Below are 17,491 nucleotides of genomic sequence, written 5' to 3' on the forward strand. Positions count from 1 at the left end.
CTGGGATAACCCCTGGGATCCAGAATAACCTCTGGGGGTCCAGGATAACCCCAGGATCCGGGATAACCCCCTGGGATCCGGGATAGCCCCCCGGGATAATCCCCAGGATCTGGGATAGCCCCCAGGATCCAGGATAACCCCTCGGGATCCCCTCGGGATCTGGGATTACCCCTGGGGGTCCAGGGTAGCCAGTCGGGAGCCAGGATAACCCCTCGGGATCCAGGATAGTCCCCCAGGATCCGGGGTAACCCCCCTGGACCCGGGATAACCCCCCTGGACCCGGGATAACCCCCTGGGATCCAGGATAACCCCCTGGGATCCAGGATAGTCCCCCAGGATCCGGAGTAACCCCTCGGGAGCCGGGATAACCCCCCTGGACCCAGGATAACCCCCTGGGATCCGGGATAACCCCCCAATATCTGGGATAACCCCCAGGGAGCCGGGATAACCCCCGGGATCCAGGATAACCCCCCAGAATCAGGGATAGTCCCCCGGGATAGCCCCTCAGGATCCAGGATAGCCCCCCTGGGAGCCAGGATAGCCCCTTGGGATCCAGGATAGTCTCCCGGGATCTGGGATAACCCCCTGAGATCCAGGATAACCCCCGGGATCTGGGCTAACCTCTCAGGATCCGGGCTAACCTCTCAGGATCTGGGATAACCCCCAGGATCTGGGATAACCCCTCAGGATCCAGGATAACCCCCGGGATCTGGGATAACCCCTCAGGATCCAGGATAACCCCCTGAGATCCAGGATAACCCCCAGGATCTGGGCTAACCCCCGGGATCCGGGATAACCCCCGGGATCCGGGCTAACCCCCAGGATCCGGGATAACCCCCAGGATCCGGGATAACCCCCCGGGATCCGGGATAACCCCCGGGATCCGGGATAACCCCCAGGATCCGGGATAACCCCCAGGATCTGGGATAACCCCCAGGATCTGGGCTAACCTGTCAGGATCCGGGATAGCCCCCGGGATCCGGGCTAACCCCTGGGATCCAGGATAACCTCTCAGGATCTGGGATACCCCCCGGGATCCGGGCTAACCCCCTGAGATCCAGGATAACCTCTCAGGATCTGGGATACCCCCCGGGATCCAGGCTAACCCCCTGGGATCCGGGATAACCCCCCGGGATCTGGGCTAACCCCTGGGATCCAGGATAACCTCTCAGGATCTGGGATACCCCCTGGGATCTGGGATAACCCCCGGGATCTGGGCTAACCCCTGGGATCCAGGATAACCCCTCAGGATCTGGGATAACCCCCCGGGATCCGGGCTAACCCCTGGGATCCAGGATAACCTCTCAGGATCTGGGATACCCCCTGGGATCCGGGATACCATCCGGGCTACCCCCCGGGATCCGGGCTAACCCCTGGGATCTGGGATAACCCCTCAGGATCCAGGATAACCTCTCAGGATCTGGGATACCCCCGGGATCCGGGCTAACCCCTGGGATCTGGGATACCCCCCGGGATCCGGGCTAACCCCCGGGATCTGGGCTAACCCCCTGGGATCCAGGATAACCTCTCAGGATCTGGGATACCCCCCGGGATCCGGGATACCCCCCGGGATCCGGGCTAACCCCCTGGGATCCGGGATAACCCCCCGGGATCTGGGCTAACCCCTGGGATCCAGGATAACCTCTCAGGATCTGGGATACCCCCGGGATCCGGGATACCATCCGGGCTACCCCCCGGGATCCGGGCTAACCCAGCGCACTCTGCTGCTCCCCAGGTGAGCCAGCTGAGCCGGCACTTCCACATCCGTCCCTTCTCGCTGCGGAAGCCCAGCCCGGACTGACTGGGGCCGCGGGAGGAGCAGACGGGCCCGCGGGCCGCGCCAGGACTGTAAATACCCGCTGCAAACCGCCCTGTAAATACCTGAGCCATCGCCACGGAGCCACCCAAACCCGGGCAGGCCCGCTGCTCTGCCATCCCCGCGGGCTCCCAGCTCGGCTTTTGGGTGGGCTGGAGGAGGAGCAGCCCTCCGGGTCGCTGTTTCTGTACCTTAGACCGGCTGAATGTTCCCAGAGAAGCCTCTGCCTCCGGCCCTCCCTCGCTGCTTGGGGGCCAAGAGGCTTTAGCAGAGCAAAGCACCTTGGCCTGACACCCAAAGCAGCGCAGCTGATTCCTCCGGGGGCAGGGGGATGGCCTGGTGGTCTGGGCAGTTCCTGGCTGTCCCCTGTGCTGGCCTGGGACTTTGGGAGCAGATGGTGGCAGTTCTCCCACGTTCTGTCCTGCCTTCCTGCTTTTGGGCAAACACATGCTAGGCACCTCTGTTGTCTTTTTTTGGGTTTTTTTTGGGTTTTTTTGAGGGGGTAAAAAATGGACAAGCCAATCAAAACTTGCAGTTCAATTCTAAAATTGGGGGGGCTTGGAAAATCAGGGCACAGTTTCCCAAAGGAGTTTCCCATAGGATTGGGAGTGTGGCTTCTGCACGTTGTGTGGTACCTGGGACCACACCTCAACACGTTCCCGTGTGTCCGTGTGTGTTCCCAGTCTGGGAATGGGGTCTGGGCTGTGGAGGGTGGCTGAGACTGCAGAGCCACCTCTCCCCATTCCTGCCCCCATGGATTTGGCTCCCGGGGTCCTTCCCTGCTGCCTGAGCCTCTTTTCCACAGCCAGGAGCAGCCTGGCCCTTCCCTTCTGCAGTTCCACCACTGGGAGAAGCACCTGAAGGCCTGTGGTGCTCACGTGTGCTCCTTCAGGATGTTCCCAGGGGTGGGAATCCTTCGGATCCCCCTCTCCCTGTCCCCAGCACCCGCGTGTCTCATCCAGGCATCTCTTCTGTTTACTGTCCGCTCGTCAAAGATGTCCTTGCGTTGATTTTGTTTTTTAATTCGTTTTTATAATTGACTTGGAGTGGGGTGGTGAAGACTGAACGCTGATTTTCTTTCCTGTTGGCTCGATTCAAACGAAGACCCGTGCTTGAATGAAGAGTGTAGCTTAAACCCAGGCTCTGGAAAGGCTGCATCCGGAAGAGAACAAGCACAGATCCCGCAGGTGGAGCTGCCATGGGAACAATTCCTTCAGACACCGACTGCTGTGCGAGCGTGGGGGCATCACAGCTTGCCCAGAGCACTCTCCTGCTGCAGGGGAAGCCTCTTGCTGCTCTGGGAAGCCTTCAACGTGCAACTGCTGTTTCATGCTTTTTCTTTTGGAAATTGGAATCACCGTCACGCCGAGACTGGAAGCGCCGAGGTTGAGCTTCGTGAGTTCTTGGTTTGCTCGGTCAGCCCCTGGGCACCTCATGGTCAGCCTTGGTCAGCCCTTGGCCACTCTGCTCAGCCCCTGGTCCCAGCACAGCCCGTGAGGAGCAGACTCACCCTTCCCAGGGCTGCCATCCCTCGTGGGAGGCTCTGGATCTCAGGGCTGCCGCGGGGCTGGGAGAGGGGGCCGATGGTTTTCAGAGTTTATTTAATAAAGTAGCTTCCTCCAGTCCATTTTACTGATGTTGTACAGAAAAGAAAAAAAAAAAAAATCCAAACAAAACCCTCCGTGGACAAATTGCTTGGGCTGCACCTGAGTTTTTGACTCGTGATATTTAATGAAATAGAATTATGGAGATAAATTGAAGTCCTGCTCACACAGGAATCAGAGGGAATCTTCAGCTGGGCCACAGCTTCCTGTGGGACTTGTGCAGATAGCAGAGCTGGGCTGGCAACAGTGAAAAATGTGGATGTTGGATGATTTTTCTGTCTAGTTTTGTGTTTGCCCAAGCAGGGGACAGCTGAGCTGTTCCCCCAGGCTTCCAGCTGAACTCTGGAATCCCAAACCTGGCGCTTGCCTTGTCCTGTCTCTTCCCATGGGCATCACTGGCCCCTGAGGATTTGGGATGCTGCTGAGGCTGGCAGGAGTTGTCTGAGCTTAAATCTTGGTGTGTGGGAAGAACATCCCTCTCCAAAACTGGAAGTGCTTCCTCTGCACAGGCTTTATCTTGGGGGAGTTCTGGCTCTTTGGTGCCTTTAATTTATTGCACCTTGAAAGTAGAAAAAAAATCTCCTTAAGGCAGCGCTGGGGTTTGGGCTGGTTTTTCGTGGTGGGGACAGGGATGGAGCAGAGCCCATCCCAGTGCCCAGGCAGCTGCTGGGGAGGGGGGGTTCTCCCTGGGCTCTTAGAAATCCAGTGATTTCTGTTCCTGGATCCTGAGAGGGGAATAGAAACAAAGAGACCAAACCCTGTGTGGCAGCTGAGAGCCAACCCTTCTATTGCCCACCGTGGGTTTGGGTACTGGGAATTAAAATAAAATTAAATTTAAAAAAAATAAAATAAAAAATGTTCCTGGGTAACAGCCCCCGAGGGGGATGTTCCGTGCTGGTGGTCCCTGGCTGGGCTCTGTCCTTCCCGTGGGCTCTGCTGGGGATGGAGAGGGCAGGTCCTGGCTGTCAGCTCCTCCTGCCCCACAGCTGATCTGTGTTCTCTTCTTCCAGGGGTTGGTTGCTCCAAGCCTGGGACCCTCCCAGGGATCCAGGGGCAGCCACAGCTGTGCCAGGGAACAATTCCCAATTCCCAATCTCCCAGCCAGCCCTGCCCTCTGGCACTGGGAGCCATTCCCTGGGTCCTGCCAGGGAACAATTCCCAATTCCCAATGTCCCACCCAGCCCTGCCCTCTGGCACTGGGAGCCATTCCCTGGCTCCTGCCAGGGAACAATTCCCAATTCCCAAAATCCCACCCAGCCCTGCCCTCTGGCACTGGGAGCCATTCCCTGGCTCCTGCCAGGGAACAATTCCCAATCTCCCACCCAGCCCTGCCCCTGGGTGCTGTCCCAAATCCCTCTGCAGCTCTCCTGGAGCCCTGCTTGGTCACGGTGGGGTTTGGCTGCTGCCTCTCCTTGCAACCATCGTCCCCCTGCCCCAAGGCTTTGCCAGAGCCGGGAGCAGAGGGCTGGAAGTGGGAACTCCCAAGGCTTTGGGAACATCTTTAAGCTCCTTGAGCAGAGCTGGCTTGGTGTCACCTCCTGGCCTGTCAAGCATCTGCAGCTGGGAGTCAGAGCTGCTTTGAGCTCGGCTCCAGTGAGGCACCTGAGAGCATCCATGCCTGCTTCTGAGAGCTGGAAACTCCCCAGGGAAGGGGTGATTTTGGGAAACCAGCCTTGGCTCCTGCTGGTTTTGCCCACCTCTACCTCCGAGCTGTGTCAGAGCGGTGGCTGAGGTGACACAGAGGCTGCTCTCGGTGGGACGAGGACAGGATGAGAGGAAATGGCCTCAAGCTGTGCCAGGGGAGGTCCACGTTGGATATTGGAACAATTCCTTCGTGGATAGGGCTGTCCTGCCCTGGCACAGCTGTGCAGGGCAGGGGTGGAGTCCCCATCCTTGGAGGGATTGAAAAGCTATGGGGATGTGGCCCTGGGGGACATGGGGCAGCACTGTGGCCTTGGTTGTGCTGGGAGAGGTTGGACTTGATGGGCTCCGAGGGCTTTTCCAGCCCCGGTGATTCCATGGTGACAATGCTTGTGGAAAAGACCCTCTGGCCCATGCAGGTGTGGTCAGACCTGGCTGGAGAAGTCCCCAGGCTGGTCTCCAAAGGAAGTGGCTGGGCCATCCATCCCTGCCCCAGGAGAGGAAGTTTTCGGGGTAATTTCCCTCAGCCCACAGCCCCCGTGGAGCCAGTTTGGTCAGAGCTGGTTGGAAACCTCAAAATCTGCCCCCATCCCTCCCTGCCAGCAGGGACACTGCTCCTGTCCCTGGGGCTGAAGGGGACACTGGTGCTGTGATCCCCGAGTCCAGAGTCTGGGGGCTCAGGTACTGCAGTGGGTGTGAATTCCAGTCTGTTCAATGCTACTGCTGAAATATTTATTGTGTTTAAGCCAAACAGAAAACGAATAAAGTTCAGTAAAGAATAAAATTTTCCACACCTTTTATGGGTGTTTGTCTTTTCTTTCTGCTGAACGGGGTGAAGAGGAGAAGGTGGAGCAGGGAACAGGCTGGAGGACAGCGGGCAGAGATGGATTCATCAAGTCACAGCGATTTGGGCAGGAAGGGACGCTCCAGATCAGCTCATTCCGTGGGCAGGGACATCTTCCACTGTCCCAGGGTGTCCCAGTGCCCAGCCTGGCCTTGGGCACTGCCAGGAATCCAGGGTGGGCACGCTGTACCAGAGCCTGTCCACCCTCACAGGGAACAATTCCCAATTCCCAATCTCCCACCCAGCCCTGCCCTCTGGCACTGGGAGCCATTCCCTGGCTCCTGTCCCTCCATCCTTGTCCCCAGTCCCTCTGCAGCTCTCCTGGAGCCCCTCCAGGCCCTGCCAGGGGCTCTGTGTGGGAATCTGGGACCCTGGCAGGGGTCAGGAACCCCCTGGACAGAGCCCCAGAGACACTGGCTGTGATCTCTGGCCATGGAAAAGAGTTTTCAATCTCACAGGGTGAATTACCAGCTCTGAGTGTTTGATATCAGTAATAATTAAGTGTGGCACGGGTGCAAAAGTAAAATTTTTGGATTGTAGACAAGGGGTCCAAAGGGGACAAGCTGGAGGAAATTGGGTGTGTCTTGTCCTTTTTCTCCTTCTTCATGCCCTCCATGTCTCACTGTGGTGTTGGCATTTTTCTGTTGGTTCAGGCTGGGGACACACTGCCCAACGTAGGTGACAGATATTGGCACGTTCTTGTAAATGCAGCCCAGGGAGTTTCTGGTATTGAATGTTTGTCACATCCCACTGAGGGCAGAGCCCCACACGCTGCCCTGCAGGACAGAGCTGGGCAGGGCAGCAGAACATGTGAGAGATCAACAGAATAAACAACCTGGAAACCAGCACAGACCAATTATGGCTTCTGCTTTGGCAGCGGGGCTGACAGAGACTTTTACAATCTCAAAATCATTTAAATAACGCAGATTCTGTCAGCTCTGCAGACCTTGCTCTTCTCCAGGCTGCACATCCTCAGCTCCCCTAAGCGGATTGCTGCGGTAGGTGTAATGGAATTAAGGGATTGCTCCTGACAATAGGTTTCGGAGGCGCACCGGGTGTTTGTGTTCAGTTTTATCTCCATAGGACAATGTGAAGGATTTTTTGGTTATGTTTTTAAATGTTTGAATTAGTTATATAAAGTATCTAACATCACATAGTTTCTATTTTAATATTATGCTACAGCTTCAAAACTATATTTACTGCACTTTTTAAAAGAGATTAAAACAGCACCACTCAAAAGAGATTAATACAGTCTAACTTTGCAACGCATTTAGTATTAATTTTCATATTTGCGAAGAGCAAATTATTTATTATTTAACATTAAAATCATTAATGTTATTTTAATGCAATATGTATTTTTCACACCTAAGGTGGGACAAGGGGGATAAACTGTGGGAGTCCAGTCCAACTCATGGTATTATGCCACAACAGGGACGCTGCTCCTGGAGCAGAGACCCTGAATGGAGCAGAGCCTCTGCTGCCACACCTGTGGCATTCATGTTCTCTGGACAGACAGACACAATTCTGACTCTCAGGATTTCTTGGAGAACACAGAGAGAAGAGAAAACAATCTTTATCTCTGCTCCTTTGTTTTGCCCACGTGGGATGTGGTTGGAGGTTGTTCACCTGCAGTGATGGCTGGGTTGGATTCTGGGGAAGTTGTTTGGGGTCAGTGACCAATGGAAAACTTAGAGTTTGGGGTTTTAGGATATAATAATATCTATTCAGCTAAGATGGAGATTTTAGGACAGTGGCTGCTCCTTCTTCACCTTCTCCTCCATGGGTTTGGGTGCTATTTTGTAATTGGACAGAAAAGTCCACATGGCAGACTTTGAGTGATTAGTTATTGGGTTAAAAGTGAGAATAATTTAAGTGTCATTTCTTATTTGGATACTTGAGCCTTAAAAGACCTTGTAAGTCTTGAAAGGTAGTTGGCCGTTTTGTAGCTTGGTAGTAGAATGCTGTAGAACTCATGATTTGTAATAGAGATAAGAAACAATAAACATCTGAGTCCAAACACGAGTTGTCCTCTCGAGCGCCTTCAATCTCAACGTCGACAAAGAAAAAACGGAGCCAAAAACCAGCAGTATGTATCGCAAGGTTAACCACAAGTGATATTGTAACAAGAAGTGCAAGATAAAGCAAACATGAAATCAGAACAAACAAGATATCAGAGCAAACACGGTATCAGAGCAAACGAGATAACAGGGCAAGGGAGATAACAAACGCCATCAAGAGCAAGATAGCAAGTCTTAACGGAACTTGCAAACTGCAAAATCAGCTAAGAACAAGTTAGACTGAAAAACCAGAAGCGCCAGGCATGCAGCAAAGATCGTGGTAAAAAGATCAAACGTGAGGAAGACTACAGAAGACTTCATCAAAAGACCACCTGAAGACTGACAACGACCACAGAAGGAACCAACGCGCGCACGACGGCAACAAACTGTTGTAAAACCATGACACGGCTTTATGCAATTATGAATACGCTAATGATATGTTGTAATTGTGACACTGAGCAGAAGAACTTATAAAATATAACTGTAGGCTAGAGAAGATTGAGTGAGTTTTTGGCAGAGAGATCCCTCACACTCCCAGTGCTGAATAAACCAATACCTGCTCTGAAGCCGTCTGACTATAGAGTTTTATTTTCTTGCCCGGTTTTGGGCTTCACGAGCGATGATAGAAAATCCAGGTACCTGTTTTCTCCAGGATCTTGTGCCCATAAATTGTTGTAATTCTTTCCAAGCTAATCACGATTCCACGCGCATGGTTCCACCGCTCGGTCCAGACTGAAGACGTCGGTGTGGAGGAGCATCGGGGCTGGACTGGGAGGGCTGTGGGGAGAGCAAGGAGCTGAGGGGCAGCAGCTGCTGCTTGTCCAGCTGTGCTGGGAGGTGGACATGCTCCTCCACACCCTGGAAGAGCTCTGGGAAACACAGAGCCCTGGGAATTCTCCTTGTCTCCTCCCTCTGACAGACACCAGAGAGCCCCGACTCGCGAGTCCCTGCCCAGCTGCCCTCTTGGCCCAGGGCAAAGGGAAGGGCAGCAGGAATTCCAAGAGGAATCTTCCCAGGAAACAGCGGGACAGAGCTGAGAAAGACAAAAGGAAAAGTGGCCAGTGCCGAGGGCTTTCCCCTCTACAGTGGGTTTTACATGGCCTAATTTTTGGTAGCGAGAGGGCCACAAAGGTAGTTTCTGTGAGAAGCTGCTGGAAGCTTCCACCATCTTTGTTGGCTCTGAAGATGCTGCTGGGCCAGTTGCAGAGGTTGGCAATGCCTCTGTGATGACATATTTAAGAAGAAAATCAAAACAACTGGTGCTCCTGCCGTTTCTTCAGGGGTGGCGTGCCGCTGCGGCACCCTGGTGCGGCGCTCAGTGATGCGCCGCCTCTGCCACCGCTATTTCAGCCTGGTCTGCAGTGAGCTTTGTCCTCCTGGCCATCCTTAGCCAGCCACTCCATGGGCAGAAGGGCAGGGGGAGCGGCGACTTTTCCTTCCCAGCGCCCCACATGAAGAGAGGCGTTAAATAATACTGGTGCCGCCAACACCCCCACGCCGGTGGCAGGAGAAACACGGCGAGTGATTCCCCAAAAGCAGAACCTAAACAAAATCAAACCTCTCGGCGCTGCGGGGTGCTCCAAGAATTTCAAATTAGTGAAACTTGTTGGTACCTACGGGCAGCGGTTTTTCTTTTAGATGGAGAAGAGGAAGAAGTGAGGACACGCAAGAGAAAAGAGCGTGGCAGCACCAAGGTCAGTGGGGAGGGAGGTGGAGGAGGTGCTGCAGGAGTCAGAGCTGGGATTCTTCTGCAAGCCGTGTGCGCTGGTTTTGCATTAGTTACCTCACGTAGAGAGGACCATGGTGAATAAAAACTGTCCCCCAGTAATCCACGAAGCCCACGGGAGATGCAGAGATCCACACGCAGTCCGTAAGGAAAGTGCTCACGTTGGAGCGAGTGGATGCCCAGGGAAGCTGTAATCCAGTGGGAGACCCAAAGAAAGAGAGTGAGGGCCCTCGATTCCAAACTAGCGCAGCCTATCCATAAAAGATTACACTCCATGGATAAGTTCTGGGAAAACTGCTTTGCCCATGGGAAGGACCCCATGGCATAGCAGAGAAAGCCTCCTCCCCCTAAGCAAACAGAACAAAATCTTGAGTATCAAATTGACCATAACCCCCCATGCCCTGTCTGTGGGAAGGTGTGAGCAGAGACAGAAGATGGAATTGATCTACAGGCGGTGGGACGCGCCTGCAGAAGGCCACGGCAGCACAGAGAAGCTTGTCTCCGCCTGACCTCGGGGGGAAGAAATGCGACGTGTCAGACACCCTACGGATGATGCCTTGAGTATGGAAAAGTATTAAAAACAGCAAATTGAGGAGAGAAATCTGTGAGGATGGGACTGCAGAACCTGGAGCTGGAATTGGACAATTTACCCCAACATGGAAATGGACCAAAACTTATAAAAGCGTGAAAACTCGTGACCTGGTGTCCACCTTGGGTGTCGCCACGACCAGGTTCTTGTGCTGCCCAAAGTGTATCCTTTGAGGCCTTTTAAGAAATCCCTGCTTTTTTATTCCTTTAATTCTGTCTAGCCTCTGTTCTAGGTGGCCTCTCAAGCCACCACAGAGAGGACCCTGCAGGGGCCTGCTGGATGAGTGAACACACGTGATCACTCGTGTGTAACGACGTTAAATTATGTTGATGACGTGGCAATGTGTGATAGGTTGCTTAGTGAAGAAATAAGGAAATACTGTGTCTTGAAGAAGTGTATAAAACCAGCTTTTTCTTGCAATAAACGTCTCAGTATCCCCACTGATCTGAGTCCGTGCATTAATAGTTCACAGGAAAGAGGGAAGGGCTTAGGGGCAAAAAGAATGTTTTAAAAGCTTCTTTTATTTTTCATTATCCTTCTCTGACTCTGTTAATAATAAATTGATTTTATACTTTTAAATTTGAACCTGTTTTTCCCTTAGAGTGCTTTTCTCCCAATCCTCATCTCAGCTCATGAACCCTTTATTAATTGTTTTTTCTGAAGGAGCAGCTTCCGTAGGCGCCTGGCGCTTGGTCAGAATCGAAGCATGACACCCACTACCACGAGAGCCCGGATGTGAAAACTGTTTTTTATTGAGCGATTGGAACAGCAATATCCTCATCAAAACACGTTGGAGACATCCTCAGTTCTTCAGTGGGGGTCTGAGCTCACACCGTGCCAGAGGAGCTGTGAGCCCTGGCGATGTGCAGCCACGGCCACCTCGGGGTGGGTGACCTTGGGAAGATGTTTGAGCTGTGGGACACGTCCCAGTCTCTGCTGGAGCTGTGGGGAGAAAGGGAAGGGTCTGCCCTTGGTCAACCCCGGGGCTCTCTGTGGGACCTGCTGGGCCCAAGGTGGGACAGATCCCTGTGCCAGGGAATGTGACCTCCAGACCTCTGAGTGGTGTGGGGACAGGCACTGGGGATGCTCTGTGCCCCCTCACTCTGCTGGGCACCGTGTCCAGCATTCCCGAGGTGGGACAGATCCCTGTGACAGAGAATGTGACCTCCAGAGCTTCGAGTGGAGCAGGGATGGTGCTGGCAGTGGGGACAGGCACTGGGGATGCTCTGTGTCCTCACTGCTGGGCACCGTGTCCAGCATTCCCGAGGTGGGACAGATCCCTGTGCCAGGGAATGTGACCTCCAGACCTGTGAGTGGTGTGGGGACAAGCACTGGGGATGCTCTGTGCCCCCTCACTCTGCTGGGCACTGTGTCCAGCATTCCCGAGGTGGGACAGATCCCTGTGCCAGGGAAAGTGATTTCCCAGAGCTCCGAGTGGAGCAGGGATGGTGCTGGCAGTGGGGATGGTGCTGGGGATGCTCTGTGCCCTCTCTGCTGGGCACCATGTCCAGCATTCCCGAGGTGGGACAGATCCCTGTGACAGGGAGTGTGACCTCCAGAGCTCCGAGTGGAGCAGGGATGGTGCTGGCAGTGGAGATGGTGGATGCTCTGTGCCCCCTCACTCTGCTGGGCACCATGTCCAGCATTCCCGAGGTGGGACAGATCTCTGTGCCAGGGAAAGTGATTTTCCAGAGCTCTGAGTGGAGCAGGGATGGTGCTGGCAGTGGGGATGGTGCTGGGGATGCTCTGTGCCCTCTCACTCTGCTGGGCACTGTGTCCAGCATTCCCAAGGTGGGACAGATCCCTGTGCCAGGGAACGTGACCTCCAGACCTCCAAGTGGAGTGACAGGCACTGGGGATGCTCTGTGCCCCCTCACTCTGCTGGACATCATGTCCAGCATTCCCGAGGTGGGACAGATCCCTGTGACAGGGAATGTGACCTCCAGAGCTCTGAGTGGAGCAGGGATGGTGCTGGCAGTGGGGATGGTGCTGGGGATGCTCTGTGCCCTCACTGCTGGGCACCGTGTCCAGCATTCCCAAGGTGGGACAGATCCCTGTGCCAGGCAATGTGACCTCCAGAGCTCCAAATGGATCAGGGACAGTGGTGGCAGTGGAGATGGTGGATGCTCTGTGCCCTCTCACTCTGCTGGGCACCATGTCCAGCATTCCCGAGGTGGGACAGATCCCTGTGACAGGGAATGTGACCTCCAGAGCTTCGAGTGGAGCAGGGATGGTGCTGGCAGTGGAGATGGTGGATGCTCTGTGCCCCCTCACTCTGCTAGGAACCATGTCCAGCATTCCTGAGGTGGGACAGATCTCTGTGCCAGGGAAAGTGATTTTCCAGACCTCCAAGTGGAGCAGGGATGGTGCTGGCAGTGGGGACAGGCACTGGGGATGCTCTGTGCCCTCTCTGCTGGGGCTGGCACGTCCCCAGCTGCTCCATCCCAGCTCTCTGCTCCATCCTGGATTCCGAACGTCTCTCCACGGAGCCTTTCCCTCCCACAGCTCCAGTGAGCAGCCCCAGCTCCCCTTTCCTTCCCCTGATTCCCCGGAAGGCACCAGCCACGACTCCAGCGGGCAGAGGCCTCGGAGACTCCCACAGGAGCCAGCTGGGCACTTCTCCCAGCCCCGGTGCGGGCTGCAGAGTTGGGGGATCTTTGCCACCCTCCCGCCCCATTCCCCTGGCACTAAAGCCTGAGTGGGACCCCCAGAGAAGGAAGGCAAAGAGGAGATCCAGCAGCAGCAGCAGCAGGGAGGAGATACCCCAGGTTGCCCAGAGATCACGGGGAGGAGAAGGACACAGAGCTGGGAAGGTTGTGCCTGGGGCTGGGGACACGGGAGAGGCTCCAGCCCTTCACGCTCCCAGCAGCTTCTTGACCATGTATCCGGGCATGCTGTAGAGGAACAGGGCCACCATGATGAGGAGCAGCAGGGCCAGCACGATCTTGATGATGAGCCACTTGTAGCGGGTGCAGATGAGGTATTTGATGGACTTGAGCGGGTTCAGGAACCAGATGAACGACGTGTCCGGGCGGCTGCAGGGGAACCAAACACCCATCGTTACTCCACCACCGTAGGAAAGGGATTCGTGGACATTAAAGTTCATCTTTTTTTTTTTGTTTCACTCCCTGCCATGGCAGAGACACCTTCCACTGTCCCAGGCTGCTCCAATCCCTGTCCAGCCTGGCCTTGGGCACTGCCAGGGATCCAGGGTGGGCACCCTGTGCCAGGGCCTGCCCACCCTGCCAGGAACAATTCCCAATTCCCAATCTCCCAGCCAGCCCTGCCCTCTGGCACTGGGAGCCATTCCCTGGCTCCTGCCAGGGAACAATTCCCAATTCCCAATCTCCCAGCCAGCCCTGCCCTCTGGCACTGGAAGCCATTCCCTGGCTCCTGTCCCTCCATCCTTGTCCCCTGTCCCTCTGCAGCTCTCCTGGAGCCCCTCCAGGCCCTGCCAGGGGCTCTGAGCTCTGCCTGGATCCTTCTCCTCTCCAGGGGAGTGCCCCCAGCTCTGCCTGGATCCTTCTCCTCTCCACGTGAGCCCCCCAGCTCTCCCTGGATCCTTCTCCTCTCCAGGTGAGCCCCCCCAGCTCTCCCTGGATCCTTCTCCTCTCCAGGTGAGCCCCCCCAGCTCTCCCAGCCCGGCTCCAGGCTCAGAACATCTCCGTGGCCTCCTCTAGCCCCTTTCCAGCAGGTCCACATCTTTCCTGTTGTGGGGCTCGGAGCTGGACGCAGCAGTCCAGGTGGGAGCAGAATTCCATAATCCCAGGTCCCTGCTGCAGAGAGGCTTCTCCTACTCACTTGGGCTTCTCCAGGGGATCGGGCTCATTGCGAGCCAGCCCAGCGGGGGATTTCTCAGCCTCCTCCGCTGTCAGAAGGTGCAGCTCAGCCTCGACTTTGCCCTGCAGGAGCAGAGAGCTGCGCTGAGGCCTGGGACGCGCTCCCGGGGCACAAGGGTCCCGAGGGAGCAAAGCCATGTGGGGGGATGCAGGGTGCCCACAAGAGCGCGGTGCCCCGGAGGCAAACCCTCCCTTTCCCCCATCCTTACGGTGATCTCCAGCTCGTCGTTCTCGTCCCTGGCCACGAACGGCCACCAGCCCTTGACCCGCTTCTGCTTGAAGATGGAGATCATGGGCAGCTCAGCCTCATTGGTCACCATCTCCAGGCTGCACTGCTTGGACGTCTTGGCTCCTCGGGGGAAGCGGTTCAGATCCAGCTCGATGGCCCCTGGCAGGACAACGGGGAGGACAGAGGTTGGCATGCCAAAAAGGCCGAGTTTTTGGCTGGAGATGGGCTGGGCCAGCCTCTCCTGCCCTGGGGAGCAGCATTAAAGCACCTCTGGGGAGGAGAAATGGGGTGACTTGGCTACAGCAGCAGTGGAGGAAAGGGATCTCAGAATCGTGGAAACACGCATGTTGGAAAATCCCTCCCAGACCAGCTGTGCCCAATCCCCACCTTGTCCCAGCCCAGAGCTCTGAGTGCCACATCCAGGAATTCCCTGGACACCTCCAGGGACGGGCACTCCAACCCTCCCTGGGCAGTGCCAAGGCCTGAGCTCCCTTTCCAGGCAGAAATTCCTGCTGCTGCCCACCCTGAGCCTGCCCTGGCCCAGCCAGAGCCCATTTCCCCTTGTCCTGTCCCTGTTCCCTGGGAACAGATCCCAAATCCCCCCCTGGCTGTCCCCTCCTGGCAGGAGCTGTGAGAGCCACAAGGTCCCCCTGAGCCTCCTTTGCTCCAGGCTGAGCCCCTTCCCAGCTCCTCAGGAACTCTCCAGCCCCTTCCCAGCTCCTCAGGAACTCTCCATTCCCTTCCCAGCTCCTCAGGAACTCTCCATTCCCTTCCCAGCTCCCTCAGGAACTCTCCAGCCCCTTCCCAGCTCCCTCAGGAGCTCTCCATTCCCTTCCCAGCTCCTCAGGAACTCTCCATTCCCTTCCCAGCTCCCCCAGCCCCTCCTGGGGCTCCGTTCCCTTCCCTGGACACGCTCCAGCCCCTCCAGGTCTCTCCTGGCAGGAGGGGCCCAGAGCTGCCCCAGCCCTGGAGGTGCCCCAGCAGTGCCAGCCCAGGGGACGGGCACTGCCCTGGCCCTGCTGTCCCTCCAGAGCTGTCCCTCTTGTCCCTCTTGGCCACTCCTGGGCTCATGTCCAGCTGCTGGCACAGCACCCCCAGGGCCTTTTCCAGCCCCTCTTTCCCAGCCTGGAGCGCTCGGTGGGGTTGGTGTGACCCTAGTTCAGGACCTGGCAGTTGTCCTCGGCCCATGGATCCAGCCCGACCAGAACCCCCTGCAGACCCTCCCTGCCCTCTCCTCCCACCTGCTCCACCCAGCAGCAGCTCAAGGGGTTTGTGGGACGCTCTGGACCCTCCACATACCCAGGAAATCATCGGCCGAGAAGTGGTCGGCGTCCCAGACCTGCAGGGTGAGGCGGGCGGGGATCTTGTACTCGGTCTCATCCCAGGAGAACATGGACTCCTTCTTGGAGATGACGATCTTCTCCTCGGCCATCAGGTAGTCGAAGGGGAAGATGTAGCGCCAGTTGAAGTTGCCTTCACCAGTGAGGGAGTGGTAATGGACATCCGTGTCCTGCTTGTCCTCCTGCTGCCCCTTCAGCCACCTGCAGGGCCCAGGGAGGTGAGATGGGGGGCAGAGGTTTATGTGGGACAGGAGAGGGGACAGGACCACCCTGTCCTGGTGTCTCCAGGTTTGGAAGGACCTAAAAGTTGTGAAGAAGGGGATGGGGCTGCTCCAGACACGGCAGCAGCAGATCCAAGGGGCAGGAGGATGCCAGAGGGAACAGAGAACTTCAGGAGAAGGAGGTTCAAGGGGTTGTCCGAGGGCTTAGCCTGGGTGAGGAGATGTGAAGGAATTCTGCAGGAGCTGGGAGCAAAGCTGGGGAGGCTGGAGCAGAGCAGGATGGAAAGGGATCAGAACTTCGGACAAGGGCCTGGAGGGTCAGGACAATGGGGACGGCTTCCCACTGGAAAAGGGGAGATTTGGGTGGGATTTTGGGAATTAGGAATTGTTCCCTGTGAGGGTGGGCAGGCCCTGGCACAGGGTGCCCAGAGGAGCTGTGGCTGCCCCTGAATCCCTGGCAGTGTCCACAACTGTTCCAAGCCTGGTCCAGCCTGGATTTGGACACTTCCAGGGATGAAAGTTCCTCACATTCCAGAGGGATGGAGCTGCTGGGATGGCTCCAAGTTCTCCTCAGAGCTCAGGGTTTTGCTTGGATTCCTTGGACCTGCATCCCATGGGATTTGTCTGTTGAGAGAGAACCATGGCCTGGAGAAGCCTGGGACAGTGGAAGATGTCCCCGTCCATGGCAAGGGCTGGGATGAGGTTTAAAGTCCTTTTCCACCCTAAGCATTCCATGATTCCATGACTCTGTGGTGCGGTGAAGTTCTGGAAGGGGCTTTCCCTTCCAGCTGTAGGAGGGTGAGGCAGAGATGGGAACAAACCACCAGAGCAAGAACCACCAGCTTGGCTCCAGACTCTGGGACTGGCGCTGGCAGGGTGGAGATGCCACGAGGGGACATCAAGAGAAGCTCAGCGAGGGGCAGAGGGGACCGAGCGATGCCTCAGGTCTTAACTTTTATTTTTTTTCACATTCTGTGCTGGTTTAGTGGGTGGATCTGGGCTTCACATTATGGGATGGTGAGATCTCTGCACAGAGCAGGGAGACAAAACAATTCCTGCTCCAGCTGGGCACCAAGGACAAATGATCCAAACCTCAGCCCAGGAGCACAAACAACGTGGAATAAAGAGAGAAAAACAAGGATGGGACTGATGGGCTAGAGCTGGAATGGGACAATGAGCTCCAAGGTGCCAATGGAGCAGAACTGATCCCAGGGAGAGCCCCGGGAGCGCTCGTGCATTTTGGGGCCATTTTGGGTCATTTTGGGTGCAGCCCTGGCTGGGCTCTGGTGCTGCCCAAGGTTTCTACTGGTTTAAGGCAGAGACACACTGTCTAACATAAATTATAGATACTGGCACAATATTGTAAACATAGTAAATGTTGTTTTTGGTGTGAAACGTAAACACTGCCCTAGAGGGCAGACAGAATGCCATGGGCGACCTGCTAGATGGAGCTCAGTGGGTCAGAGAAAGAATGCTGTAGGTAAGGAAAAATAAACAACCTTGAGAAGCTGACCCTACACGTTTCAGACTTTTTCTTTGGCTGCACAGGGTGGGAGAAAAAGACTTTTTACATTCTCGGGGTCAC

At 55.8% G+C, this 17,491-nt stretch overlaps 2 protein-coding genes across 8 annotated transcripts in view; one reads left to right on the forward strand and one right to left on the reverse strand.

Moving 5' to 3' along the window:
* Positions 1–5,854, forward strand: part of SELENOI (selenoprotein I) — a 42,196-nt gene extending 36,342 nt beyond the window's left edge. For both annotated transcript variants that reach the window (XM_085574254.1, XM_077782492.2), the window contains exon 10: positions 1,736–5,854. In XM_085574254.1, the coding sequence (XP_085430380.1) occupies positions 1,736–1,852 (117 nt within the window). In that variant the 3' untranslated portion in view covers positions 1,853–5,854. The remainder of the gene's footprint in view (positions 1–1,735) is intronic.
* A 4,926-nt stretch (positions 5,855–10,780) lies between these two features.
* OTOF (otoferlin) overlaps positions 10,781–17,491 on the reverse strand; it is a 122,172-nt gene continuing 115,461 nt past the window's right edge. For all 6 annotated transcript variants that reach the window (XM_085574226.1, XM_085574227.1, XM_085574230.1 and 3 more), the window contains 4 exons: positions 15,645–15,886; positions 14,326–14,504; positions 14,079–14,179; positions 10,781–13,312 (listed from right to left, as the gene is read on the reverse strand). In XM_085574226.1, the coding sequence (XP_085430352.1) occupies positions 13,132–13,312; positions 14,079–14,179; positions 14,326–14,504; positions 15,645–15,886 (703 nt within the window). In that variant the 3' untranslated portion in view covers positions 10,781–13,131. The remainder of the gene's footprint in view (positions 13,313–14,078; positions 14,180–14,325; positions 14,505–15,644; positions 15,887–17,491) is intronic.

This window comes from Lonchura striata, chromosome 3 (genome assembly GCF_050655825.1).
Source record: "Lonchura striata isolate lonStrDom1 chromosome 3, ASM5065582v1, whole genome shotgun sequence".
NCBI lineage: Eukaryota > Metazoa > Chordata > Aves > Passeriformes > Estrildidae > Lonchura > Lonchura striata.